We start from the raw sequence: 27,941 nt of genomic DNA, 5'->3' as shown, positions 1-27,941 counted from the left end.
GATCTGTAACAAACCATGCTGCAATATTCCATTGGCTTTGGGGAAATAATATGAAAACCAGTTAGAGGTAACTTCTTTAAGGAAAAGGGAATGGCAAACCACTTCAGTATTCTTGCCTTGAGAATCCCAGGAACAGTATGAAAAGGCAAAATGATGTGACACTGAAAGATGAACTCCTCAGGTCAGTAGGTGCCCAATATGCTACTGAAGAGCAGAAAAATAGCTCCAGAAGGAATGAAGAGGCTGAGACAAAGCAGAAACAACACCCAGTTGTGGATGTGTCTGGTGGTGAAAGTAAAGTCTGATGCTGTAAAGAACAATATTGTATAGGAACTGGGAATTTTAGGTCCATGAATCAAGGTAAATTGGAAGTGGTCAAACAGGAGATGGCAAGAGATATAAATTTAGATTACTTAACTTCTTTCAATAATTTATATTTCTTATAAAACTATTAGCACAACAAATGACTATATAATATAAAATTGTTGAATCTATCTAAAAAAACCTTCTGATTCATGCATAACACACACACCTGCATATACATACTTCTTTGAGTTAGGAACATAGGGGATTATTATCTTACTCGCTAAGGGGTGTCTGTCATGGTCCATTGATGGCATTTCTAGGTGAGCTTGCTTTCTTTTTCTCTGGCAACTGGCTAGGTCATCAGTGTTGATTAGATTCAGTAGAAAGGTTTTCATTTTAGAGCTTCTGATCAGAGACTTAACATTAGCATAGGCAGAGGGAACAAACCATACACATCTCTCCTGCTAGAGCAAGTGTTACTGAGCTATGAAAATAGCATGGTTTAGTGAACTCATATATCTTGGTCACCTACTTATTTAACCTCTATGCAGAGTACATCATGTAAAATGCCAGGCTGGATAAATCACAAGCTTGAATCAAGATTTTCAGGAAAAATAACAACCTCAAATATGCAGATGATACTACTTTAATGGCAGAAAGTGAAGAGCCTCTTGATGAGGGTGAAAAGGAGAGTGAAAAAGCTGCCTTAAAACTCAACATTCAAAAAATAAAGATCATGGCATCTAATCCCATCACTTCATGGCAAATAGATGGGGGAAAAGTGGAAAGAGTGGCAGATTTTATTTTCTTGGGCTCCAGAATCACTGCAGATGGTGACTGAAGCCATGAAATTAAAAGATGCTTGTTCCTTGAAGGAAAGCTATGGCAAAACTAGACAGCATATTTAAAAAAAAAATATGTCACTTTGTTGACAATGGTCTGTATAGTCAAAGCTGTAATTTTTTCAGTAGTCATATAAGGATATGAGAGTTGGAGCATAAAGAAGGCTGAGCACTGAAGAATCAATGCTTTTGAACTGAGGTGCTGGAGAAGACTCTTGAGAGTCCCTTGGGCTGCAAGGAGATCAAACAGGTCAATTCTAAAGGAAATCAATCCTGAATATTCATTGGAAGGTCTGATGCTGAAACTGAAACCCCAACACTTTGGCCACCTGATGCAAAGAGTTGACTCACTGGAAAAGTCCCTGATGCTGGGAAAGATTGAGGGCAAAAAAGAGAAGAGGACGACAGAGGACGAGATGGCTGGATGGCATCACTTACTCAATGGACATGAGTTTGAGCAAACTCCATGAGCTTGTGCAGGACAGGGAAGCCTGGCATGCTGTAGTCCTTGGGGTCGCAAAGAGTTGATGTGACTTAGCAGCTGAACTACAACATGTTCATCATACATGCAATTAGTGCATATGCTGGTTCTGTTACCCCCACTCAACTTGTTGTAGGTTTAACATATGTGTAAGTAAGGCAGCAATGATGATTGATAATGGATATACTTTGCATTTATCTAGCTCTGGTAGCCCCACCCACATAGTTATAGTTTTGTGTATATGTAGATTAAGTAACCCTGCCATGTGATGAGAGTAACCCTGCCATATCTTATGAGATATGGTATCCTTCCCTGAACACAGGCAGCCTCTATGAGTTTCTACTGATAAAGTGCTGTATCCAGAAGTAGGACTTGGAGTCATCACTCATACTTACAAACATTCTAAATATCTTTTCTTGGTCTACTTGTTTAATACATACTCATTTTTATTTCCCATTTATGAAACATACATATTTCAAGCCCTCTAGCCTTCTCTGATAGATTTTCCTTTTATTTATTTAGCTGTGCTGGGTCTTAGTTGGGTCATGCAAACTCTTAGTTGTGGCACATGGGATTTAGTTCTCTGACCAGGGATCAAACCCAGGTCCCCTGCACTGGGAACGTCTTAGCCACAGGACTACCTGGGAAGTGCCTAACCTTTCTTTTTGATATTTAAGTAAAGTTGCTTGAATCCCCATCCCACATACTGAGGGATCTGACCTCTTTCCTCTGTGTAACCGAGAACCACTTTTTCTCAGCTTATTTGAAACAGTTGGGGGTATGGTAGATGATTATTGTTTACCGATATCTACATCCTTTCCATGTGGGAGATTGTTCTTCTTTGCCCTGTTGAAGATGTATACCTTTGTTATGTGGCTTGCTTTGGGCAATGAAGTGTAAGAAGAAATGATGTAGGTCACTTCCTGTTGCTTTGCCTTACTTTTTTCTGTCTGACAAGAGATTACTATTGATATTCCAAAAAATGGTTCCTCTTTCTGAAGGTCCCAGCGCAGAGATGACGACAACATGAAGGAGAGTCCTTGCTTAGCCAATCTATAATGAGCTCTAGCACAGGAGAGAGGCAGACCTTTGCTTTTCTATGCCACTGAAAACTTGGAGTTGCCCGTTATCACAGTGTGTGAACGTGTGTGTGTGTGTGTGTGTGTGTGTGTGTGTGCATGCTGTCCCTTCAGTCATGTGTGACTGTTGCAACCCCGTGGACTGTAGCCCACGAGGCTCCTCTGTCCATGGGATTCTCCAGGCAAGAATAGTGGGGTGGGTTGCCATGCCCTCCTCCTGGGGATCTTCCCGACCCAGGGATTGAACCTGCATCTCCTGCGGCTCCTGCATTGCAGGCGGATTCTTTAGCCCTGAGCCACCAGGGAAACCCCAGTAGGGTTCTACTTTAATCTATATTCCTGAAATCCCTTGGAAATGTTTGAGAAGACCAGATAATCTCTGAGCCTCACTTTTCTCATCTATGAAGGGCAGGTGTTGGTCAAGGGTGGAGATAGAGGCTCTTTTCAGAAGGAACTGCGTGGTGTCAGCACCAGAGGACTGAGGACCAGCAGCCCCGAGCTCTGGTGTTTGCTTGGCTGCCGGATAAATATCGGACTCTGTCAAGTCACGTAATCTGCTGGAACCTCAGACTCAGGAAGAGAGGCACTCGCATGTTTGTCTATCCCACTAGGTTTTTTTTTTTTTTTTTTTTTTTTGAGAAATAATATCTTTGAAAGTACTTTTAAAATTGTTAAGCTCTATTGTTCCAGTTAAAAAGTGGTATGAAATTCTTGCTTTCTTTTCAAATTCGAAGATTTTATTTCTATCTTAATTCCACTGGGTGGCAGTATTTCACTTGCACGCTACTATAATTTTATAGTTTTTATGTAATCTCATAGAAAAGAATTGAATCACCATTTCATTTTCTCTCAACCTTATTTCCACCCTTTCCCATCCCATGCACTCCCTTCCAAAATAATTCTGAGAATCTGTTACCATTTGTTTAAAAGTGATTGAATGACATAAATGTGAGGACAGTCACTAAAACTTAGCAATTTATCCAGAGCTTTTGGAACCCTGGTTTGATCCCTGGGTTGAGAAGATCCCCTGGAGAAGGGAATGGCTACCCACTCCAGGATTCTGTCCTGGAGAATCTCATGGACAGAGGAGCCTGGCGAGCTATGGTCCATGGGGTTGAAAAGAGTTGGACATGTCTGAAGGACTAACACTTTGCTTCTTTTGGGAAGAAGCCTTAGATAGCTTAACTTAGCTCAGATGTAGTTAAATTACTTTGACGTAGGTAATTAAAATCAGTTAAAAATCACCTACAAATATCTTGCTGTTGGCTTCTTTTGTGAGTGCTTTAACAATTATTTTTTTAAATAAACTCATATAGACATTTTTGACTGATAATACCACTGATGCTAGTTTTATCCTATGTACCCTAAGATAATAAAGTTGTTATGCTGAATCCTTTGATGTCTATGATGTGTTTGTGAAACACACTGTCAGCGTTCTGAATCAGTTTACCTTGTGTCAGAATTTCTTAGAAAATTAATTCTACAAGATCAGTTCAATAGGAAAAGTGCACTTATAATGCTTGATAAGTTATTCCTGGCTGACTTCTTTTGATGTTAAGGCTTCCATATAAGGGATGGTTGGCTCCCCAGGGGGCTCAGTGATAAAGAATCTGCCTGCAATGCAGGAGTCACAGGTTCCATCCCTGGGCCGGGAGGTCCCCTGGGGACGGGAATGGCTACCCACTCCAGTATTATTACCTGGGAAATTCCATGGACAGAAGAGCCCTGCGGGTTACAGTCCATGGAGTCACAAAGGAGTCAGATACGACTTAGCACCTAAACAACAACAACAAAGTGATGGTCTAGGTCTTCTTGAGTTGTCTATCCATGTAGCATGAAAAATATCAAGATTCTTTAGCAACATAATGGATTGCTAGTTTCCACTTGGAAGGAGACCATCAATGCAATTTCTAAACTGCCTTAATCACTGCATTCTATATAAGAGAAAGTAAAAGCTGTTTAAAAGTTGCTTGTAAAATGGTGTAAATAGGGAAATCTATTTTTAAATGGCTGACATTTGATAGAAAATTTAAATTTTAATTGTTTTATGTCAAATAAATTTTTGCTCTTTTCAATGAGGAAAAAAGCAATGATAGAAAGATAGATGTTTAAACATGAATTGATTTGCTAAAAGGAATTTCATTTCCTTCTCTTATGGTCATAATTATGAATCATATTTCCTCTCTTATATACAGAATAGTGATAAGCTATTTGCACTGTGTGCATGAACACACACAATTTTTTCTTTTTTTGTGGAAGATAATCCATAGCTTTTTTATTGATTCTCAAAAGAATTTATGACTCCAAAAAGTTAAAAAAAAAACTCTGGCATTTCATCATCATTACATATTTTAAAGTAGGTTTAAAATTTTTTTAGAATTTTTGCTTCATAAAATATCAATTCTCATTTATACAAATGGAAAAAATGGAGGAACGGTGTATCTTAGTTAAGGATTTTGTAGCTCAGGTAAAGAATCTGCCTGAAATGTGGGAGACCTGGGTTCAATTCCTGGGTCAGGAAAATCCCCTAGAGAAGGAAATGGCAACCCACTCTGGTATTCTTGCCTGGAGAATTCCATTGTCAGAGGAACCTGGTGGGCTACAGTCCATGGAGTCACAAAGAGTCAGACATGACTGAGATATTAACATTTTCACAGATTAGAAAGTGATTGAATGGCTAACAGATTAGTTAAATGGATTCATTGCAAGTTGTACGACTGACCTAAAGTACTCTGATTGATAAACCAGTAGGAACATGAGAGTAAGTGCAACTGGCATTTCACAAGTCACTTTATTCTAGGTCCTTTCCTGCTAAATCTCTTTATTAGTAATTTAGGAAGCATGCTTGTCACACTTGCTGAAGAGAGAAAACGGGGAAAGTGTTGCTATTTCATTTGAGAAAAACATTATTCAAAATATTAAGTCCCCAAAATAGGAATAAACCAACAAGAAATTAATAAAAGTCAAGCCTTATGTGTGCATTAATAAATTATTTGGTAAAAATAATAGAGGCCTAGAGAATTTGTCTTGAGAACCATTCAAAGTGAAAAGATTTGGGAGTTCCAATTAGTTCTGATTTTAGGAAGAAGTTAGTATCGTTTGATAAGAGATTGGTCAGAGTTTGTAAACCAGCTGAGGTGCTGGAAAAAAATCATTCATCTTATCTTTGGAACATGTAGATCTGAACAAAGCTGTTGTTAAAAAATTTTGAGCTTATTTTTGAGGTATACCTGTTTTGCATCTCAGTGACCAGTTTTGCAAACAGACTAAGGGTGGGAGAGATAGAAGAGTGATAATGAAGTGTTCCTACCGAGTTGTTATTGAACAGCCGCCATGGTAGGTACTGCGCTGAATCCTTTAGATGGATCACTTAATTGAATTCTCTCAGAACAATCCTATGAGGTAGGTAGTACCACTCTCCCTTTTCCACAAATGAGAACACAGAGGCACAGATTGCTTAAATGACTTCTTATTACTGTTTACAAGTAGTGGATAGTATAACTTGGAATGCAGTCTGAGTTTGAACGTAAAGTCCATACACCATCTTACTGCTATGATATCCTCCTGTCCAGGGGAATAGTAATATGGAGCCGACAGAGGAGAGTTTCAACAGAGTGCACACTATTGTTACAAGGTGGAGGCTGGTAAAGAAAAGCAAAAAATGAATCTGATATGATGACTTCATTTAAAGTTGTTTTTTTCCGCCCCGCCCAGTGGGCCACTGAAGGCAGATACCAAACTGTAGCCCCTGAAGAATGAATAGGGAAATGAGGGTATTTATTGAGAACTGGGACAATTAGAAGGAAAATGAGGTTGTCAGAGATGATGGTGGGGCAGAGACTAAGGGGAAACTGGAAGAGGAGGGATTTGGGGAGGTTTAAGGCTAGGAGATTCCCTGGTAGCTCAGGGGTAAAGAACCTGCCTTCCAACTCAGGAGATGCGAGAGATGCAGGGTGGAACCCTGCGTCGGGAAGATAACCTGGAGAAGGAAATGGCAACCTGCTCCAGTATTGCCTGGAAAATTCCATGGTTAGAGGAGTCTGGTGGGCCACAGTCCGTGGGGTCACAAAGAGTCGGACACGACTGAGAGCACGTGCTTACAAGGCTAGGCATAGAAGGAGGAGAGTCTGTGTTGTAGCAAAGAGGTTCTGTTAGCACAAGACAGACACAATCAAGAATTAGAGAGCCTATATTCTTTCTTTTTTTTTTTTAAGGGTGGGTTATGGGCAATTTTCAAGTTTTTAAAATATATTAAAATGCTTTTAGTTTTATTGTCAACTTATTTAAAAATAATTTACAAATAAAAATTTAATGCATTAGGTACTTTTGAATTAAATCAAGGAGAGACATGAGATACCACAAGAAATTTGATCTATCTTCTGAGGTGATTTGCTGGAGAAAGATGATGTGTTTCAACCCATTACCATCACCCTCAGCAGCCTAATTAGCATTTGTTTTTCCCCATTTTCTCAGGATACCAGAAATCCTTATTTGTTTTGGTAGCAATGGAATCAGTCATTATTACTCTAATCAGTAGGGTACTCTTATTCATCTTGGTTAACAATCGGTCTAAGGATGTCCATGTTGCCTAGTTCTAGCTAATGAGATGTAAGAGGTCTTTTGGGTGAGGCTCCCAGGAAAGCGTTCAGTTTTCTCATGAAAAGGAACCAGGGGCTCATCACTCTTTTTCATGACTAGTAGAGCGTCACCCTTTGAACATAAGTTGACAGGCATGACAGCAAATTCAATGTGTCAGGGATGGCAAAGCATTTAGAAGGTACTTGGTATTTCACCAGTTCTGCACTGCCAGGCTTTGTATCTTTTGTTACATGAGAGATCTATGTGTATTTATTGAAGTCTCTGTTAGTTTTTCTGTTGCTTACAGTCAGACATAAGACTCAGAGAAGCAAAAATCTTCATCTGTTTTTCATACATGTGTAGTTTATAGCTTTGGTAAATTTTAAGAAAATCTCTCTAACTTATTCTCTTTTATTTTTACAACTTATAATGTCTCATTAAAAAGGTTTTAATCTGGCTTATCAATTTCAGGAACAATTTAGTGTTTAAAAACATTAGGCCACTCTACCCTTTATTTCAAGTAGCTGTTTATTTCTAATTTCTTCTCAGTAACTAGAGCAGTGCTTATGTGATGTTTACATTAGGTGTATCTCTATCATGTAAAAAAAATATTTTTGTCATGAAAGAAACTAAAGCATGAAGCCACAGAGGTGGTTTTCACATCGGACCTAGATCAGTTCAAGGGACTGTCTCATTAAACCATTTAGTCCACTTTCTAGAAAATCTTAATTGCAGAGAGATTTCATGCCAAAGCATTGACTTACTTTGAAACTACTGAAATGCCTGTGCACTGCGTGAGCTGGGTCAGGACAGAGTTGAACGTAAAACAATCCTCAGTGTTTTTCAGAGTTCCTGGGATGAAGATGACTATTTTGAGTTCTCTGTATCTAAACGTGGGACATTTGAGATATGGTTCCTAGGGAAGGTATTGCCTTCTGCCTCAGCATTGTTTGACTTAAAGTTCACAAAGATAGGGGCTTCCCAGGTAGCGCCAGTGGTAAAGAACCCACCTGCCAATGCAGGAGACATAAGAGACGCAGGTTCCTTCCTTGGGTTGGGAAGATCCCCTGGAGGAGGGCATGGCAACCCGCTCCAGTATTCTTGCCTGGAGAATCCCATGGACAGAGGAGCCTGGCGGGCTACATTCCACAGCGTCTCAAAGAGTCGGACACGACTGAAGTGACTTAGCACGCACGCACAAAAAATAGGTGACATGTGAGAGCTTTTGTCGTGGGCTTCAAGGTATGTCAAAGGAAGTAGTGAAATTCGGTTGAAAGCATTTGCTTCATATATTGAGTCTAATATTAATGTAAATGCTTTATTTTTATAGTGTAACTTGGATTTGTGTTCAGACAATGAAAGGCAATGAAATTTCTAGTCAAGTCTGAGTGCTATGGAGAGAAAAATTGACCTGACAATTTAACAACAACAAACGTCTAGACACTCCTATAAAAATTGTTTCAATGGCAGTGGGAAAATCAACATTAAAAATTATTAGAGCAATCAAATAAAAATATATTAAATACATGAATAAATATCACTGCATGTGACATAGAAAGTAAATGCAGTATGTAGAAATATGTCCAATTATGCAGAGATGGAGCATTTTAATATTTGGATCTTCTTGTTTAATCCCTTGAGTCATGGCATAATTAGCTACCACAAGATCTGATCACTTCAAATCAGGTGGTCAAATCTTTTGGCTTCTCTCTAGATTACCATCACATTAAATGAATTATTAATATTCAGTCTTGGTGCTTGAGTCAAGCCTATTAAGAACAATCTAAGTTTCAGATTTTCTCCAAAAATTATATAAAATGAAGAGCTTTGTTGTTGTATTTAATTTTAAATGGAAGCATAATTGCCTAGTAATGCCATTTTGGGGATGTTTTTAAAGAGAATCTTCAATCTTTGTGATGCTTTTCATTTTAAGATGTGCGCATCCTTATGAATCACTAATTCATAGAAATCATCTGTAATAAAAAAGGAAGTCTGGCTTCCTAAATAATGGTTAGAAAACTGGTAATTCTCTTTTCTGCTTTTCCAAGTCATGAAATCTGGTTGTTTTATACTGCTTGGTTTAGAATTTGGAAAGTATTATGAACCCCCTACAAGTTCATATTTTGTTCTCACTCTACCCACTAAAATAGACATTTGTTCTTGTTATCTATTTCCTGCTTTAAATCATACTCATTGATACATTGTTGTGGCTAGTTAAGTATCTAAAGCATCCAGTATTGTCATCTTTGTTATGTATCTAAAGAGTCTGATATTGTCATTACAGTTTGTGATCCATCCTCTTTATCACAAAACCTTTCTCACTAGATGTAGCTCACACGGATACTCCATTTTCAGTCTTCTGTATCCATGTGAAAAGTGAAAGTGAAAGTCTCTCAGTCATGTCTAACTCTTTGTGACCCCATGGACTATAGAGTCCTTGGAATTCTCCAGGCCAGAATACTGAGTGGGTAGCCTTTCCCTTCTCCAGGGGATCTTCCCAACCCAAGGATTGAACCCAGGTCTCCCACATTGCAGGTGGATTCTTTTTTTTTTTTAATTTTTTTATTAGTTGGAGGCTAATTACTTCACATGCAGGTGGATTCTTTACCATCTGAGCCACCAGGGAAACCCATGTACACACCACAAATCTATCATAGTTTCCTTTCCTAGTGAGCCAATTGCTCTTTAGAATACATCCCATCGCATTCCAGTCATAATGAATGGAAAATGTTCCTGAGGATTAAGCTTATTTGCAGTCCTTGAATAGTCTGCTTATGTATCAGTGTCTTAGGTAGTTTTAAAATTATTTTCATCATTTAGGTTAGTTTTGTTTCATTCACAAATTGCTTCGTGTAACTGTTGTCTAATCAACAATAATCTATTCATTGTGAGAATCATGTTGTAAATTTCATTTGTCTACTTCAGTTTACCCCAGGACTAGATATACAACTATCTCTCAATAATACTTGGATAGTCCATTAACTGAATTAAACTCTAGAATATTTCATATATGTGAGTGCATTCATCTGCTCGAGCTGCTATAACAATATATCATCGACTGGGTGGATTAAATGACAGAAATTTATTTTCTCACTGTTCTGAAAGAAGTCCCAAATCAGAGGGCCAGCAGATTTGGTTTCTGGAGAGAACTCTTTTCCTGTTTTGCAGATGGCTGGCTTCTTGGGATGTCCTCACACAGCCTTTCCTCAATGCCTGCGTGGAGAGAGATTCTGGTTTCTCTTTCCCTTCTTAGAAGGGCACCAGTCCTGTTGGTTTAGGACTCCACCCTTATGTTCTCATTTAACCTCCATTCCCTAACAGCCCTGTATCCAGAGAAAGTCACTTTGGGGGTTAGAGTTTCAACATTTAAATTTTGGGGATACCTAATTTTGTTCGCAATGAAGAGATATTAAATTATTAGCAGATCTTTTAGGAAAAGAACTATTGAATTTTGCTTTGCCCATAACCATTTTTTAATTATATTTCTTCAACCTAGCTTGATCTAAACCTCGATTTAATCATGGAAAATTTCCCTCCTAATATTCTGCTCTGCATGGTTTGGCAGGTGTTAATTAAGTTTTTCTTTAAAATTCTTAGCTGGAACTGATCAAGGCTCTTTGGGGAGTTTTACCTAAAAGATCCCCTCTGGAGGCCTGGCAGAGAGTGAATCCAAGGCTAAGCTTTATTAATCACTCCTGCTGTTCCCGTTTTTTGCATACCTTAAGCTCAGCTTTAAGAGGACCAACACATTACACCTGCCTAATAAACAACTGTCTAAAGATTTTTGTTGATTGTCTCATAGAATTTGAAACATAAGTGAATGGTCTTAAGTCTGATTATTAGCGAGAACAAGTGAAGCCAGACCTATTACATACAAAGGTAGGAGCCCCCTAACTTGTGGTTCTGTCAAGTAACCATCTTAAGCTGAGTAGCTTATTTTGAAGGGTTAGACAAATTTACCTGTACAGATTTACAGAAAGGATGATGCTTAGATATTGCATTTCAGCTTACCATTTGCCATAAAAATATCAATCACCAATAATAATCAGTTGTCTTTAACTTGAAAGATAGTCACACACACATATACACGTTTGCATGCATGTGCGTGCACACACACACACACACATACACACATACAAAGGAGTCAGATGTTTGATTCATTATCATAATCCTGTCACATTTAGTGTTTTCCTTTCTGCTCCTCCAAATTCTAGCCTCCTTAACAATAATATTCTCATGTCTAATGTAGAAAAGCCTTATTGTCTCTAAATCTAGTTTCTATTTTCAACATTGTGAAGTGTCTTTGTAGTCATTACTATAATTTTAAACCAAACTCTTGGAGCTCTTTCCTGAATTTGTGGAATTGTTTTGTATTGGATTTTTCCTTAGAGTTATTTTAGCTTTAACTTGTGGCATATCAATCTTGAGTATATAAACCTCCTATTATTTTAATGCAATATTGTTATACAGGAAGTGAACTTTCATCTACATACCTACCTGAATTGGTATAGAACTTTCTTCCTGCCCATAGATAGTCTTTGATTTCCTAATTTTCATTAGCCAGATTTCATTTTTTTTGCCATTAGCATGAAGTGTTGTCTACTTAACACTTTGCATTTAAGATTTTTGTATTCTATAATCAAATGAGATAAAAATCCTGTAAATAATAATATTCTTTCATAATTTTGTATTATTTATTATTTTCCTATTAACTTTTCTTGTTTTCTCTCTTAAAATTTTATTTTGTGGTGTGTACGCAGATTCTGAAAGCGACTATATAACTGCATAGGTTAGATATTAACTGTGATCTTCCTCCTCATGATACGTGTGTGTATCCCTGTTCTTGTAGATCGGGGAGTATGGAACGCTCTCTAAGATAACTGTGGAGAAGGGAAGATTTAAATCCTCTGGGTCTTCCTTACATCTGCTTCCCTGCTTCTGCCCTGCTTAGCAGATATAGCTTCTTGTTGCCCTGCTTATATTGCCCTGTTATACATCAAGTCAACATTGGCAAGAAATTAAGTTTTAAAATGAATTTTCACTAATGAACTATCCTCTCTCTCTCTCCATGCAAGAAATTTGTGTGTGAATGTAGTAGGTTATATTGAAGGTTGGGGTGGGGGGTTGGTGGGTAAAGAGGAATATTATAGAAGGACAAACAGCTTCAAATTAGGTATTAAAACACTTGCCTTTACCTGCTGGTGGTCTCATGACCAGTGTGTTTTGATTATCGACTTCACGTTACATAGTCTGCTAGCTGCATTTCCCCATCTCTCTTCTCTTTCTCCGGCTTGCCTTTCCTTCTGTTTCTCAATCTTCACAGTTCTTTTCCCATCCTTTCCTTCTTTGATTGCACCCATGTCCTCTCTTCTGTGATGCAGTTCAGCTGTTTCCCACCACTACTCCCAAACTCAGCTATTTTCAACCATTGCCTGCTGCAATTTATCAAAGTGCTCAATTGGAACAAGATCCACTCTCTCAAAGAGGCAGTTGGTTGAACAAAATTTTTTTTTTGCATTTTATTTTGTTTTGCTTTTGCCATTGGAATAGAATATCAAAATGCCAGAGCTGGTAATGATTATACCATGTTTATACAACTTTATGCACCAATAACTTCTGGAGTAGTAAGTAACAGATGGGCATGAGAACGATCTGATTTGGGTGAATTACTAGCTGAAATTAGAGATTAATGTGTTAGGTTCAAATTGATGTTCATGTGCTAGAAATAAAAACTGCAAGGTAATTAAACTCCAAAGAGGATAGATTCAAATAAAACAACATATGCAAAATAATTAGAATTTTAAGTAGAGTGCTATCCAATACATTTTTCTTGTCCCATATTTCAAACGTTCTGACTTTATAAAAAATAAAGTCATTTTAACTTGAACTTTCAAACTTACAGAACTATTTAAAAGAATGTGTTAGTCCAGAGTTTTAGATTTTTTGAGATTTCTTACTTCTCTGGCTTTAATTGGAATGCCAGAAAGCAGTCCTCTTACTCCTTTACATTCATTCACTTTATTTTAATTTACGTGATTTGCCTCAATAAACAAATAACATTATGGCCAAGTCTGCTCTAAGGGAATAGGCATTTATTGTTTATTAAATGAATCCTTTTCTACTTTTCTGCCAATAACACAGGTTAGTTTATCCTGACTTAGTGCATTGTTTGTATATTTATTTATTCAAAATTAATGCTAATAAGTGAATGACAGTGGGCAGCTCCAATGGAACAGATAATTCACTCCTGCAGGCTTCCTTCTCATCCTACCCCAACCTTCAAAGAAGCCACAAAGTTACCTTTTAACCTTGATACAGCATAGCCAAGTGACACCTTCATGAGGTAGAAGAGACCTGGAAAAGTTAGCTAAATCTCGAGGCATAAATGATCACAGTGCTAGTAAACAATAGCATGACATGGTTGGATGGCACCACCAGTGCGATGGACATGAAATTGGGCCAAGTCCAGGTGTTGAAAGACAGGGAGGCCTGGTGTGCTGCAGTACATGGGGTCGCAGAGAGTCTGACACAACTGGGCGACTGAACAACTACACATTGTACTCTTAAGCCGGTCCTATGGAACAAAAAGTGAATTGGAAACCTAAAAATTCTCTAGCCTATTTGGAAAAAACAGGCAAACCAAGATTTATTTATTTTTAAGTGAAACTTTTTATTTTGAAGTAATTGCTTATTTGCACACAGTTGTAAGAAATAATACAGAAGGATTCTGAGTAACTTTTGCCATTTCTGTCATTGGCAACATATTCACCACCAGGATCTCTCTTGTACTCTTTACAGCCTCACCTGATTTCTGCCTCCTCTACCCTCCAACCCCTGGCAACCACTAAACTGTTTTCCATCTCTATAATTTTTTTTTCAAGAATGTTATAAAAATGGTGTTATATAGTATGCCTCTTGAGAAACCTGTATGTAGGTCAGGAAGCAACAGTTAGAACTGGACAGGGAACAACAGACTGGTTCCAAATAGGAAAAGGAGTACATCAAGGCTGTATATTGTCACCCTGCTTATTTAACTTCTATGCAGAGTACATCATGAGAAACACTGGGCTGGAGGAAGCACAAGCTGGAATGAAGATGCTGGGAGAAATATCAATAACCTCAGATATGCAGATGACACCACCCTTATGGCAGAAAGTGAAGAACTAAAGAGCCTCTTGATGAAAGTGAAAGAGGAGAGTGAAAAAGTTGGCTTAGAGCTCAACATTCAGAAAACTAAGATGATGGCATCTGGTCCCATCACTTCATGGCGAATAGATGGGGAAACTGGAAACAGTGGCTGACTTTATTTTTCTGGGCTCCAAAATCACTGCAGATGGTGATTGCAGCCATGAAATTAAAAGATGCTTACTCCTTGGAAGGAAAGTTATGACCAACCTAGACTGCATATTAAAAAGCAGAGACATTACTTTGCCAACAAAGGTCTGTCTAGTCAAGGCTATTGTTTTTCCAGTGGTCATGTTTGGATGTGAGAGTTGGACTATAAAGAAAGCTGATCCCCGAAGAATTTATTCTTTTGAACTGTGGTGTTGAAGAAGACTCTTGAGAGTCCCTTGGACTGCAAGGAGATCCAACCAGTCCATCCTAAAGGAGATCAGTTCTGGGTATTCATTGGAAGGACTGATACTGAAGCTGAAACTCCAATCCTTTGGCCACCTGATGTGAAGAGCTGACTCATTTGAAAAGACCCTGATGCTGGGAAAAATTAAGGGCAGGAGGAGAAGGGGACGACAGAGGATGAGACGGTTGGATGGTATCACCAACTCGATGGGTTTGGGTGGACTCCTGGGGTTGGTGATGGACAGGGAGGCTTGGCGTGCTGCAGTTCATGGGATAGCAAAGAGTTGGAGATGACTGAGTGACTGAACTGAACTGATACAATATATGGGACTGGCATTTTTTTCACTCAGCATAATGTTTTTGAGATTCACCCAGATTATTATATTATCAACAGGTCATTCCTTTTTTTTTTTTTTTGACCAAATCATGGTGTGGACATACCATTTGTTATTCACTCATTGAAACACATTTTTATTGCTTTTTTGTGTGTTTTGATTTTTGTTTTGTAGATTGCACATGTAAGTGAGATTATTTAGTATCTGTCTGTCTCTTTCCATAATCCTTTCTGGTCAATCCAGATTGGATTGATACTTTGACCACCATATAATTTCTCTCCCTTATCTCTAGTGATTTTCTTTGTTTTCAGGTTCTAGTTTATATGATAATAATGTAACCACTTCTACTTTCTTTTTTTCTTTCCATTTATTTTTATTAGTTGGAGGCTAATTACTTAACAACATTTCAGTGGGTTTTGTCATACATTGACATGAATCAGCCATGGAGTTACATGTATTCCCCATCCCGATCCCCCCTCCCACCTCCCTCTCCACCCGATTCCTCTGGGTCTTCCCAGTGCACCAGGCCTGAGCACTTGTCTCATGCATCCCACCTGGGCTGGTGATCTGTTTCACTATAGATAATATACATGCTGTTCTCTCGAAACATCCCACCCTCGCCTTCTCCCACAGAGTCCAAAAGTCTGTTCTGTACATCTGTGTTTCTTTTTCTGTTTTGCATATAGGGTTATCATTACCATCTTTCTAAATTCCATATATATGTGTTAGTATGCTGTAATGGTCTTTATCTTTCTGGCTTACTTCACTCTGTATAATGGGCTCCAGTTTCATCCATCTCATTAGAACTGATTCAAATGAATTCTTTTTAATGGCGGAGTAATATTCCATGGTGTATATGTCCCACAGCTTCCTTATCCATTCGTCTGCTGATGGGCATCTAGGTTGCTTCCATGTCCTGGCTATTATAAACAGTGCTGTGATGAACATTAATGCTTACATGGTGTATCTTTTTCTATACTTTTACTTTCCACTTGCCTGTTTAATCTGAAGTGAGTTTTTCCTAGACAGCAAATAGCTGGTTCACTAAAAAAAAAAAAAAAAAAAAAAAAAACCAAAAAAACTACTCTGAATATCTCTGTATTTTAATGTGTTTTTAGACAGTTTATGTTTAATGAGATTATTGGTATATTAGGACTTAAGTTTGCTATTTTGTTTTCATTTGTTTATGGTCATTTTCTCTGTTTTGTTTTTTTCTGTTTCCTTTCTCTGCATTCTTATGCAAATATGGTTCATACTTAAACATTTTTTTAAAATTCCATTTTGATTTACCTACATTATACAAACATAACTTATCATAGATGACTGGTTTCATCATTTTGCCATATTAAATGAATTGGAGGAATCTTATTTCTTTGCCCTTCTCCATATAATTGCCTTACATATTTCCACTACATACATGTAGGACATCAGAGAGCACTGTAATATTTGTTAGAAACTCAAGAGAAGAAAGAAAATCTACTGTATTTACCCATTTGCTTATCATGTTCTTCCTTTCTGATGTTAAACAACTTCCTTTCTATTTATGGAGATCTTCTGTTTAGCACCCCCCCACCTTTTTTTTTTTGGAAAAAACTACTGACATAAGAATGATTATTTTCCTAAATTGTTATTTTTCTTTGGCTACTTTCAAGACTTTTTCTTTGTGTTTAGTTTTCAAAAATTTAATTATGATATGTTGTGGCATGGATTTCTTTTTGTTTATCCTTTTTGGAGTTTGTGCAAGTTCTTGAACCTGTATGTTTATTGGCAAATTTAGAAAATATTTAGACATATTTAGATATCATTTTTTCTCAAATATTTTCCCGCTACATCCCCTTTCTCATTTCTTCTTCAGACTCCATTTACAGGAATGTTACATCTTTCGTTATAGTCCCACAAGTCCCTAAGGCTCTATTTTTTTTTCCATCTGTGTTTTCTCTGTTGAATAATTTCTGTTCTATCTTATAGCTTGCTATTTCTTTTCTTTCTGACCTCCATTCTGCCCTTGTGCCCATCCCCTGAGGTTATTATTTCAACTGTTATATTTTTCAGTTCTAAAACTGCCATTTAGTTCTTATTTACATCTTCTATTTCCTTGCTAAGACTTTGTGATTTTTCATTTCAAGTGTGTTCAATGGATTGTTGAAGCTTAAAGTCTTTGTCAGATAGTTCTAACGTGTCTGTCATCTTGAGTTGAGCATCTTTTGAACATTTTTTCCTCATTCAGTTTGAGATCTTGGTGATTCTTCATATAATGGGTGACTTTCTATTGAAATTGCAGCATTTTGAGTATTTTATGATAAGACTCTGCATCTGGGTTCACCTTCTGGTTCTCTGACTGCTCCAGCGAGAGGGGAGAGGTACCACCTCATCACCCATGTTCCCCATCCAGTTTGCATTGACAACTGAAGGATCAGACTCCTTGTTGCTACTGAATGTGGTGGGAGCTCCCACTCTCCACTACACCTTCACTGATACGGTACCTTTCTGACTGAGAGAGATAGATGTGTCTTGTTACTTCTAAAAGATGTCTTTGTAAAAATGAGTAATTTAAAACCTCAATTCTAGGAATGAAGAATTCTTAGGAAGTTTATGTTACATACATAATTTTTATTGAACAGTACAATTTATGTATATTTGAGTTCCTCAATAATTATGTTTAAGTTATAACATGTAGATTGTTGTAAGTCTCATACTGATCAGCAGGAGCCATAGATATTATTCTTCTTTGCTAAAAAGTAATGTCTTCTTTTTATAGCAAATCCAATGGATTCAAAATAATTTAGAGTAAAATAGTCCTTCCTTCCCAGTTACATTCTCCAGATATAACTACTGTTGCTAGTTAAACAGGCATCCACCCTGTTTCTAGTCTATGGTTTCAATTATACTCGCCCACCTCACTTACTCACTCCCAGTTTTCCTCTACAGATTCTCTTTCTATTCCTTCTTTCTAATCTTATCCTTCTCTGTCCAGCTGTAAAATGTTGAGATGCTTTCAAACTTGGTTCTAGAAGCCTTTTCTCCTCAATCAACATTGTTTTTCTTTGTAAGTCATCTATATCCTTGTCTCAGTTACCATTTATACTTAGATGACTCATGAACTTATTTTTCTAGTTCAGATCTCTGGTCTGAGTGTCAAATCAATAACTTCAGCTCTCTACCTAACAGCTCCTTTTGTATCTAAATAGCATTCCAAGTCCCAAATGCCTAAACCAGACTGACCGTCTTCTTCCAACTCTGCCTGTTTTCACATCTCAGTAAATGGTATCACCATATATTGAGTTGTATTTGCCAGAAGCCTAAGAATCATTTCTGATTCTCTTTTCATCTTCACCTCCCATATCCAGTTAATCATTAAGTCCTGTGGCTTTTCCCTCCTGAATTGTCCCATCCCTTTCGATTTCTATCTTCAGGCTTTTATCACCTCTTACCTGGGCTAACACAGAAGTTTCCTAAGTGGACTTTCTGCTTCTAATCTCATTGTGTTTGAGTTAATTTTTTACTCTGTAACCAGAGAGATATTTTCACAACAAAAATTTGGTCATGTCAACTGCCTGCTTAAAATAATTCATTTTTAAAAATTGCTTTTATGGGAAAGACCTAAATCCTTAACAAGATTTAGTATAATGCCTGTCATATAGTCAACATTCAATAAGTATTTTGGGGAGAATGAAAAGATGAATTGACATAGTTTGTAGTATTTGCTATTAAAATAGTATTGTTACACACATGCATGTATCCATGCATCTTTCTTTACCTTTGTTATATTTCTGTTGGATATGTTTCTAGAAGTGAGATTGCTAGTATAGTTTGGTTTTGTCTATTGAATATCAAGGTTAATAAGGCAATTGGTGTAGTACCTTGTAGCCATCAAGAGAAAAAGAAGAATCTAAGCTAGGAAGATCAATGATGATTTATTAAAGGGGCCATCCTGTACCCTCTGTCTGATGAGGGGAATTATGTTCTAAAGAACTGCCCAGTGACTTAAGCATTTAAAAAAATAGATTGTATGCTAAATAACCTTAGATAAAATAGTTCGGAAGACAGAGCAAGGGATGAATGAATCGAATTTTCATATTCATAATAATTGTGACTTATTCCTATTTTATTTTGATTCTATGTTTTTCTTGGGCTTCCCTGGTGGCTCAGATGGTAAAGAATCCACCTGCAATGCAGGAGACCTGCGTTCAATCTGTGGGTCAGGAGATCCCCTGGAGAAGGGAATGGCAAACCACTCCAGTATTCTTGCCTGGAGAATTCCATGGACAGAGGAGGCTGGTGGGCTATAGTCCATTGGGTTGCACAGAAGTGGACATGAGTGAGTGACTAACACTTTATATGTTTTTCTTATTACTGACACTATATGAAAATTAGGTAGTTTAAGGAAAGGGTTGATTTGAAGTGGGGGTGGTCACATAAGAATAGATTATAAAAATAATGTAGAAATAATTTTCGTAGGAATTGAGGGTCTGTTTACTCGTGTAGTTGATGCTGGGCAGAATAGTGATGTAAGCAAATAATGTTATCAGAGGCATGTTGTCCTGTCTCTGCCTCTTTTGCTCCACTCCCTGGAGGGCAGAGGGTCTGTCTTTTGTAAAGTAAGCAGTAGAAAACAGCATGAAGGTATCAAGTGCCTGAAAAAGGTGGGGGACAAGGGATACCAGGTTACTGATCGCTTTGTTCTTTGTTCTGTGATCCTGGGCAAGCTGGTTAATCTCTGTGGTGCTTAGTTTTCCCATCTGAACATAATACTAACCACTGATTTACATGCAACCTGGATTGGATATGGTCCCATTATTTTATTATTTATAAATGTATTTATTGAAAAAAAATTTATCTGTTGTTTGAGCTGATACTGAAACAATTTATTAGTGATGTTAGTCATAAATGTGCATTCCAGGGAGGTAAAAGTATGCAGCACAGGGTCATTAATGGCCTTAAGAGCCCTTATCAACAACTTGAAAAGTGAAAAGTAAAAGTGTTAGTCGCTCAGTCGTGTCCAACTCTTTGTGACCCCATGGACTGTAGCCCACCAGGCTCCTCTGTCCATGGAATTCTCCAGACAAGAATACTGGAGTGGTTTTCCATTTCCTTCTCCAGGAGATTTTCCTGATCCAGGGACTGAACCCAGGTCTCCTGCATTGCAGGCAGATTCTTTACCATCTGAGCTATCTGGGAAGCCCCTTTCAGCAGCTTATCAGGCTGCAGAGTGATTCACAATGGGCTCTTAAGGCCCTGAGTGGTCCCATGAAATTCTGAGTTAATATGCTTTTGTAATTATCTATGTATTCATCGGGAGCATAGTACTCTGAAGCTAACAAGTAATTCTTTAGATATTTTTACTGTGTTCCCTCTTGAGTTCCGTCACTCAGTGGTGTCTGACTCTTTGCGACCCCATGGACTGCAGCACACCAGACCTCCCTGTCCATCACCAACTTAGTCTATTTTTGTTTATACTGAGATGTGTAGATTATGCAGCTTTGTATTTATTTTTGTCTTGCTATTAATTTTGCATCAGCACCTCTATGACCATTGAAGCAAAGCATTGATGTAATTGCTTTCTTTGTCACCTCTTCTTGTTCCAGGCAACGGGCCTCACCATGACCGTTGCTGTACTTACAATGAAAACAACTTGGTGGATGGTGTTTATTGTCTCCCAATAGGACACTGGATTGAGGCCACTGGGCACACCAATGAGATGAAGCACACAACGGACTTCTATTTTAATATTGCGGGCCACCAAGCCATGCATTATTCGAGGTAAAAATAGTGCCATGTTTATAAGCGTAGAAGTAGGACAAGGGTAGCATTAGGACAATGGAAGTGGTCACTGTGTTCAAAACTGCAGCCTCTCCCTCTGGAGGGTTATATAGGCCTGTGGTACTTTGAGGAGGTAAATTACAGTGAATTACTGTATGAGCTTTTCTGGTTCTAGACCTGAAGGATCCTTTTTATAGAATTTTTTTTTACTAAATACAAATTCTGGCATCAACATATTTTGACCACACACCAGTTAACCAATTTTTGTACTTATGTAGTGGGTTAAAAATAAAAACTAGACTAAAAATATCCTAAATCAGCTTTTGCATCTTTTATGCTACTGACCAGCAGTGAAAGAAAAATTGATGTCTCTTTATCAAATGTGATTCAAATAAATATGTGTGAAGATCTAGACATAAGACTAGATTGGATGTGGTCATTTGCTTTGCTATTTTTTAACAGATTTATTTGTATTTATTTGTCTACTTAATTATTATACTAACAGTATGTGTCATAATACAAATTCAACACTGAAGAGGATGCTAAATGGAAAGTAAGGTTCCATACACTTTCCTTTCATTCCCACTCACCATAAATAATTATTTTAAACTATTTTATCGTTAGTTTTTCTGAAACTTAAATCCAAGTCTTAAATAATATGCATATATTTTATTTATTAATATGTCAATTTAAAAATAGCTTTTGAAAAATGATACTGATGAACTTACTTACAAAATAGAAAGAGACTCGCTGACTTAGAGAACAAACTTATGGTTGCCAGGGGGAAGGATATGGGGAATTTGACATGGACATGTACACACTGCCATATTTAAAAATGGATAACCAACAGGGACCTTTGTATAGCACATGGAACTCTGCTTAATGTTATGTGGCAGGCTGGGTGGGAGGGGAGTTTGGGGGAGAATGGATACATGTATATGTATGCCTTAGTCCCTTTGCTCTTCACCTGAAACTATCTCAACATTGTTTGTTAATTGACTATACTCCAATGCAAAATAAAAAGTTAAAAAAATTAAAATATTTCAGAAAAATAGAAAAAAAAAAAAAGCTTTTGACTCCCCTCTATGACATGAAGCAAGTTTAGCTCACTTATTTTTTTTCTCCCCTCTTGCAACCCCTACCAGGCTCATTAAAAAAATTCTTTTGTTATTTAACATCATAAAAATTATATTTCTTAACCCATACATTTTTGACAGTGCCCCTTGATTTTTTAATGTATGAGATCAGAGATTTATTGTCCCTATATTTTCCTCCACATCTACTGCTGCTGCTGCTGCTAAGTCGCTTCAGTCGTGTCTGACTCTGTGTGATCCCATAGACGGCAGCCCACCAGGCTCCTCCATCCCTGGGATTCTCCAGGCAAGAACACTGGAGTGGGTTGCCATTTCCTTCTCCAATGCATGAAAGTGAAAAGCGAAAGTGAAGTCGCTCAGTCGTATCGGACTCTTCATGACCCCTTGGACCACAGCCTACCAGGCTGTCCATGGGATTTTCCAGGCAAGAGTACTGGAGTGGGTTGCCAGTGCCTTCTCTGCCACATCTACTTCCACCCATTCACTTCTGTTTTTCATTATTTTTACATTTTCAAGGGTTATAGAAGTTGGATTTAATTTAGCAAATATAAATGAATCTTTCGTAGTTTGATGATTTAAAATTTAAAACCAATATTCAACATATAAAATTCTCTGTATATGTTATTTACTGTAGGACACACAGTGTTTTTACCATAGACAAAGATGCAGTCTCATGTTCTTAAAAATTGTATTGCTTTGAATGAGAGATATAACTAATACAAACAGGGTTGTAAGGGGTAGGAGAAAGGGAGAAAATAACTTCATCATAGTGTTAGGAAATGAATATTCTTCTCGGACACACTTTTCTTATAAATTCATGTTAGATGTTGGCTCTACTGATGGATTGGATGCACAGCAGGAGGAAAGAGGAGTTCCATATGACTTGTGTTTTTACGGTCTGAGCAACTGGATAAATAAGATGGGGAAGATTTAGGAGAAGAACAACTTGGAGTAGGGACTGAGATGAAAATCTTATTTTAGACATATTGCCTTTGAAATGTAGAAAAGAAATCCATGTGTTGTGTGGCATTTGATCCTTCTCTCTTTCGTTGTTTGTTTAAAAAGTAACTGCTAACACTTAATTTTTCATAGTTATTATTTGAAAGAGTAGGTTGTTTATTAGTTTTGGAGTTTCAGGGATAGGTTGGAAATGGAGATATAAACTTGGGGTTATCAATATACAGGTGACATTCAAAGTGATCAGTCTAGTTGAAACCATGTAGCAAATAACCCACTCTTGCCTGGAAAATTCTATGGACGGAGGAGCCTGGTGGGCTGCAGTCCATGGGGTCTCGAAAAGTCGGACACGACTGAGAGACTTCACTTTCACTTTTCACCTTCATGCATTGGAGAAGGAAATGGCAACCCACTCCAGTGTTCTTGCCTGGAGAATCCTGGGCAGGCGGAGAATCAGGCAGAGCCTAAGTGGGCTGCCGTCGATGGGGTCGCACAGAGTCGGGCATGACTGAAGTGACTTGGCAGCAGCAGCAAATAAGCAAAATAAAGAGAAGGAACTGGCAATCGACTCCAGTTCTCTTGCCTGGAGAATCCCATGGACATAGGAGCCTGGTGGCCCATGGAGTCACAAAGAGTCGGACACCGTTGAGTGAATAGATGACGTAATATAAATAAAGAAGTTACAAAGGAAAGAGTCCTCAGGTTCACACAATTTAGGAATGCAGGAGAAAAAGAAGATCAAAAGAAAAGAATGAGAAGGAACATCCATTGAGATGTTCTGACACTTAATGAAGATGTGTTAATGGATTATTTTTCATTTTTGCTGAGCCGCACTTTCTGAACCCTTTCATGTGTTGAGTCATGTCTTGGGCTCTAGGGATTTTCTTCTGCTATTGGATTATTTCTCCTCCTTCCTTGTCTTTGTTCTGTCATTGAAGACACTCTTTAGATGGATGTTAGACCTCTTGGATTTATACTCTATTTTTGACTCTTTAAAAATATTTTTCAGCTTCTGGTTTTATTGCTTTACATTTTGGAAGACTTCATTGTTTTTCCAGCTTACCTCTTTTTTTTTTTTCCTCTTAATTTTGCTTCTTAATTTTCATGGGCTCTTCCTTAGTCTTTTATTCTCTTTTTGCATATTTGTTTGTTCTTGTTTATGAATGAGCACTTGCTTAAAGTACTGTGGAGAATTATTTTAAAGTTATCTTCTGTTCCTGGAGTGATCTTATTTCCTCCTGAATCAGTTGTTCTCTGTTCACTTTTGATCCTTCTCTTTCATTGTTTATTTAAAAAGTAACTGCTAACCCTTAATTTTTCATAGTTATTGTTTGAAAGAGTAGGTTGTTTATTGAGTTTCATCTACCATTACTAGCTTCTATACCTGTGAGTGTGTTCACCCAGGCTGTTGTGCATTTGGGCAGATCAGATCTCAGTGAGTGGAAGAGAAGCGGACAGTCAGCCTGGGCCCTCCTACCTCCCCTCCCAGAATGAAGAGGTGGGAATATCTGTGTGGGGCACACCTCCTACTCTGAGAACTTTCCCTCTCCAAGTAAACGTTTCAGTTTTTAAAGAAGGTATTTCTTCACTTTCACATATGGTATTATGGCTGTATATGGATTGAATATGAAACATAGTTCATGTATTCATTGTTTATGCAAGAAAGGTTGCATTAAAAATTTTCTTCAAAGCAGTTTAGTTTCACTAAGTCTCTGTCCTACTGAATTTTCAGGTAATTCAGCCTGTTATCCTCCTCAGGTATAAAAAGAAAAAATATATAATTTATAAAATTATATAATAATATATGTACATAAAATAGCTGATAGATGCATAATATGTATAGTATATAGAATATATATATTTACACATGAGGTATAATATATATATGTAGTATATAATACACAGATACAATACCTATATACATACATAAATGAGAAAAAATCTCATACTCAGAATTTTGGACCTAACAGTATTTCTTCTAGTTATTTATTTCTATAATAGAGATAACTGGGAACTTTTAAATAAATAGCAATTTTTCATAGTGGATCTGTTGGCATCTCTCTGATTTTTAAGAAGCTCCATTAACCTCCAGTGTTTCTCACAGTTCAGTCTCAAAATTACCTACTTGAAAACCAATTTGGTGGTATGATTTTTAAAAATAAAAATCAATTGGGTGTTTTGTTTTTTTAAAAATGTAGATTGATGAGTCCCATCAATTCCTGGAATCTCTTTTCCAACCTCTTCATATGATTCTTTGAGGCATAAAAATTTGAGAACTTCTGTGATTAGTTGAATAAAGACTAATTTAGAATTTAAAAGGGAGACTCTTATGTGCCATCAGTTATTTCAGTCTAATTCCCCGTATAAATTTTAGCTATAATTCATCCTCACTTGAAACTGGACAAGATAAAAATGTGAACTCAGTTTATGAGTTGAAAAGACAATAATATATTTCATTGTTAAATTGAAAACATCTAATCTGACATGACTGAAGCGACTTAGCAGCAGCAGCAGCAATAGCTGTCTACTTACTGTACTCATTTGACGCTCAGTGCTAAAATAATTTGTGGATTTGTTTTTGTTGCTGAAAGAGATGCAGCCATCATAGGTTATATGGTTGAGTATATGTAATAATAGAGATAGTCAAACTCACCTAATAATTTATAATCACAAATTATCAGCTTTTAGTTTGGATATGGGAATGGAATTTTGCCTAGTTTTATTTTTATGGTTGGGGTAAAAAAAATTGTGAGGTCAGTACCCTTCATAATGATAAGATTGTTAAGATCTGAAGATTTTTAAAAATATCTAATAATTAAATGTTACATTCAGTTTAGTTCAGTTCAGTTGCTCAGTAATGTATGACTCTTTGTGACCCCATGGACTGCAGCACACCAGGCTTCCCTGTCCATCACCAACTCCCAGAGCTTGCTCAAATGATTGTCCATCGAATCGGTGATACTATCCAACCATTGCATCCTCTGGCGTCCCCTCTCCTCTTGTCTTCAATCTTTCCCAGCATCAGAGCAGAGTCTTTTCCAATAAGTCAGTTCTCCGCATCATGTGGCCAAAGTACTGGAGCTTCAGCTTCAGCGTCAGTTCTTCCAATGAATATTCAGGACTGATTTCCTTTAGAATTGAATGGTTGATCTCCTTGCAGTCCAAGGGACTGTCAAAAGTCTTCTCTAACACCGTAGTTCAAAAGCATCCGTTCTTCGGTGCTCAGCTTTCTTTATAGTCCAACTCCCATATATGGTCCATATATAGTCCAACATCCATATATAAATACTGGAAAAACCATAGCTTTGACTAGATGGACCTTTGCTGGCAAAATAATTTCTCTGCTTTTTAATATGCTATCTAGGTTTGTCATAGCTTTTCTTCCAAGGAGCAAGCGTCTTTTAATTTCATGACTGCAGTCACCATCTGCAGTGATTTGGGAGCCCAAGAAAATAAAGTCTGTCACTGTTTCCATTGTTTCCCCATCTATTTGCCATGAAGTGATGGGACCGGATGCCATGATCTTCGTTTTTTGAATGTTGAATTTTAAGCTAGCCTTTTCATTCTCCTCTTGCACTTTCATCAAGAGGAATGTTGTATAGTGTGACAATTTCACCTACTGATAAGAATTGTATGGATTACTCTGCGGAGCCTCTGGGCTCAGTACTGGACCATCAAAGATGCAGCAACAATGATCCCTGCCCTCAGGAACTCATCTTCTTGTGGATGACAAACACATAAACAGCTCTAATATTGTAAGATAATTGCTGAAGTGAAATTGTATTTGCAGTGGAATGAGGGACTGAAATAGAAATCTTTAGTGCAAGGAAATCTTAATGAATAGAACTTGAACAGAAATGGGGAGGATTTTTCTTTTCCAGGAGGACATTTGGGGGAGGGAAGTCAAGGTAAAGACAACAGCAAGTGCAAAGGTATGGAACTGTGAGAGCAATATTAAGTTGACCCAATCAGGATAATTTTGAGAGCAAAAATAGGTACTTTTGATAATTAGCCTGCATACAGGTATAAACTAGGACTGTTCTGAGAACACCAGAACATAGGGCAACCTAGGGAACAAGTCATGTAGAAGAGAGGATTCTGGTATGTCCCCATAATCAGATCCAGAGAGATAACCTCCAATAGAGGAACTGTGGATGTCCTTTATAGAAATTCACACTCTATGGTGTGACAATGGTTAGGAGGTTTGTGTGTACCATGTAGTTTTAAATGTTAACCAAGGTGTACATGCACATGTTTCACAAATCTAGTAGATCAATAGGCTTTATTATGAAGAGAAGTCTGCCACTCCCCAAACTCCACATCACCACTCATTTGGTGTGTCTGTAGGCAACTGCCTTCACATCTTTAAGCTGATTATTTGCTAATTACCTTCAGAGAAATGATAAATAGTGCTTCCCAGGTGGTGCAGTGGTAAAGAATCCCCCTGCCAATGCAGGAGACACAAGAAATGTGGATTCGAACCCTGGGTTGGGAAGATTTCCTGGAGGAGGACATGGCACCCCAATGCAGTATTCTTGCCTGGAAAATTCCATGGACAGAGGAGCCTGGTGGGCTATAGTCCATGGGATCGCAAAGAGTCGGACATGACCAAGTGAGCACACACACAAACAAATGATAAAAAATATGACTATATTACTACTTCTTGATTTTAGTTTTTGGTATTATCTATTGCTTTCACACCACGAAAAATGAAACTGTCACTCTTTTTTCTTCCTGTTCCCCCACAAACCTCAGTGACATCCTTCTCTTTTTTAATCCTCCCAGTACAGTTATACCATCATCCTAATGAGATCAGTATCCACGTTTATTCGTATGCCTGTGTAAATGCAATTTAATACCCCTAACTGTTCACACATATCTAAGTCTTCTATGAAGAATGTATTCCTTCTAGGTTTGCTCTTGAGTATGGA

The 27,941-nt window shown here is 37.6% G+C and overlaps 1 protein-coding gene across 1 annotated transcript in view; it reads left to right on the top strand.

Moving 5' to 3' along the window:
- EPM2A (EPM2A glucan phosphatase, laforin) overlaps positions 1 to 27,941 on the top strand; it is a 105,712-nt gene that overhangs the window by 29,122 nt on the left and 48,649 nt on the right. The window contains exon 2 of the mRNA XM_043888492.1: positions 20,785 to 20,959. Coding sequence (XP_043744427.1) covers positions 20,785 to 20,959 — 175 coding nt within the window. The remainder of the gene's footprint in view (positions 1 to 20,784; positions 20,960 to 27,941) is intronic.

This window comes from Cervus elaphus, chromosome 26 (assembly GCF_910594005.1).
Source record: "Cervus elaphus chromosome 26, mCerEla1.1, whole genome shotgun sequence".
Lineage (NCBI taxonomy): Eukaryota > Metazoa > Chordata > Mammalia > Artiodactyla > Cervidae > Cervus > Cervus elaphus.
The sequence above is the reverse complement of the archived record's forward strand: the minus strand, read 5'-3'. Positions and strand labels throughout refer to the sequence as shown.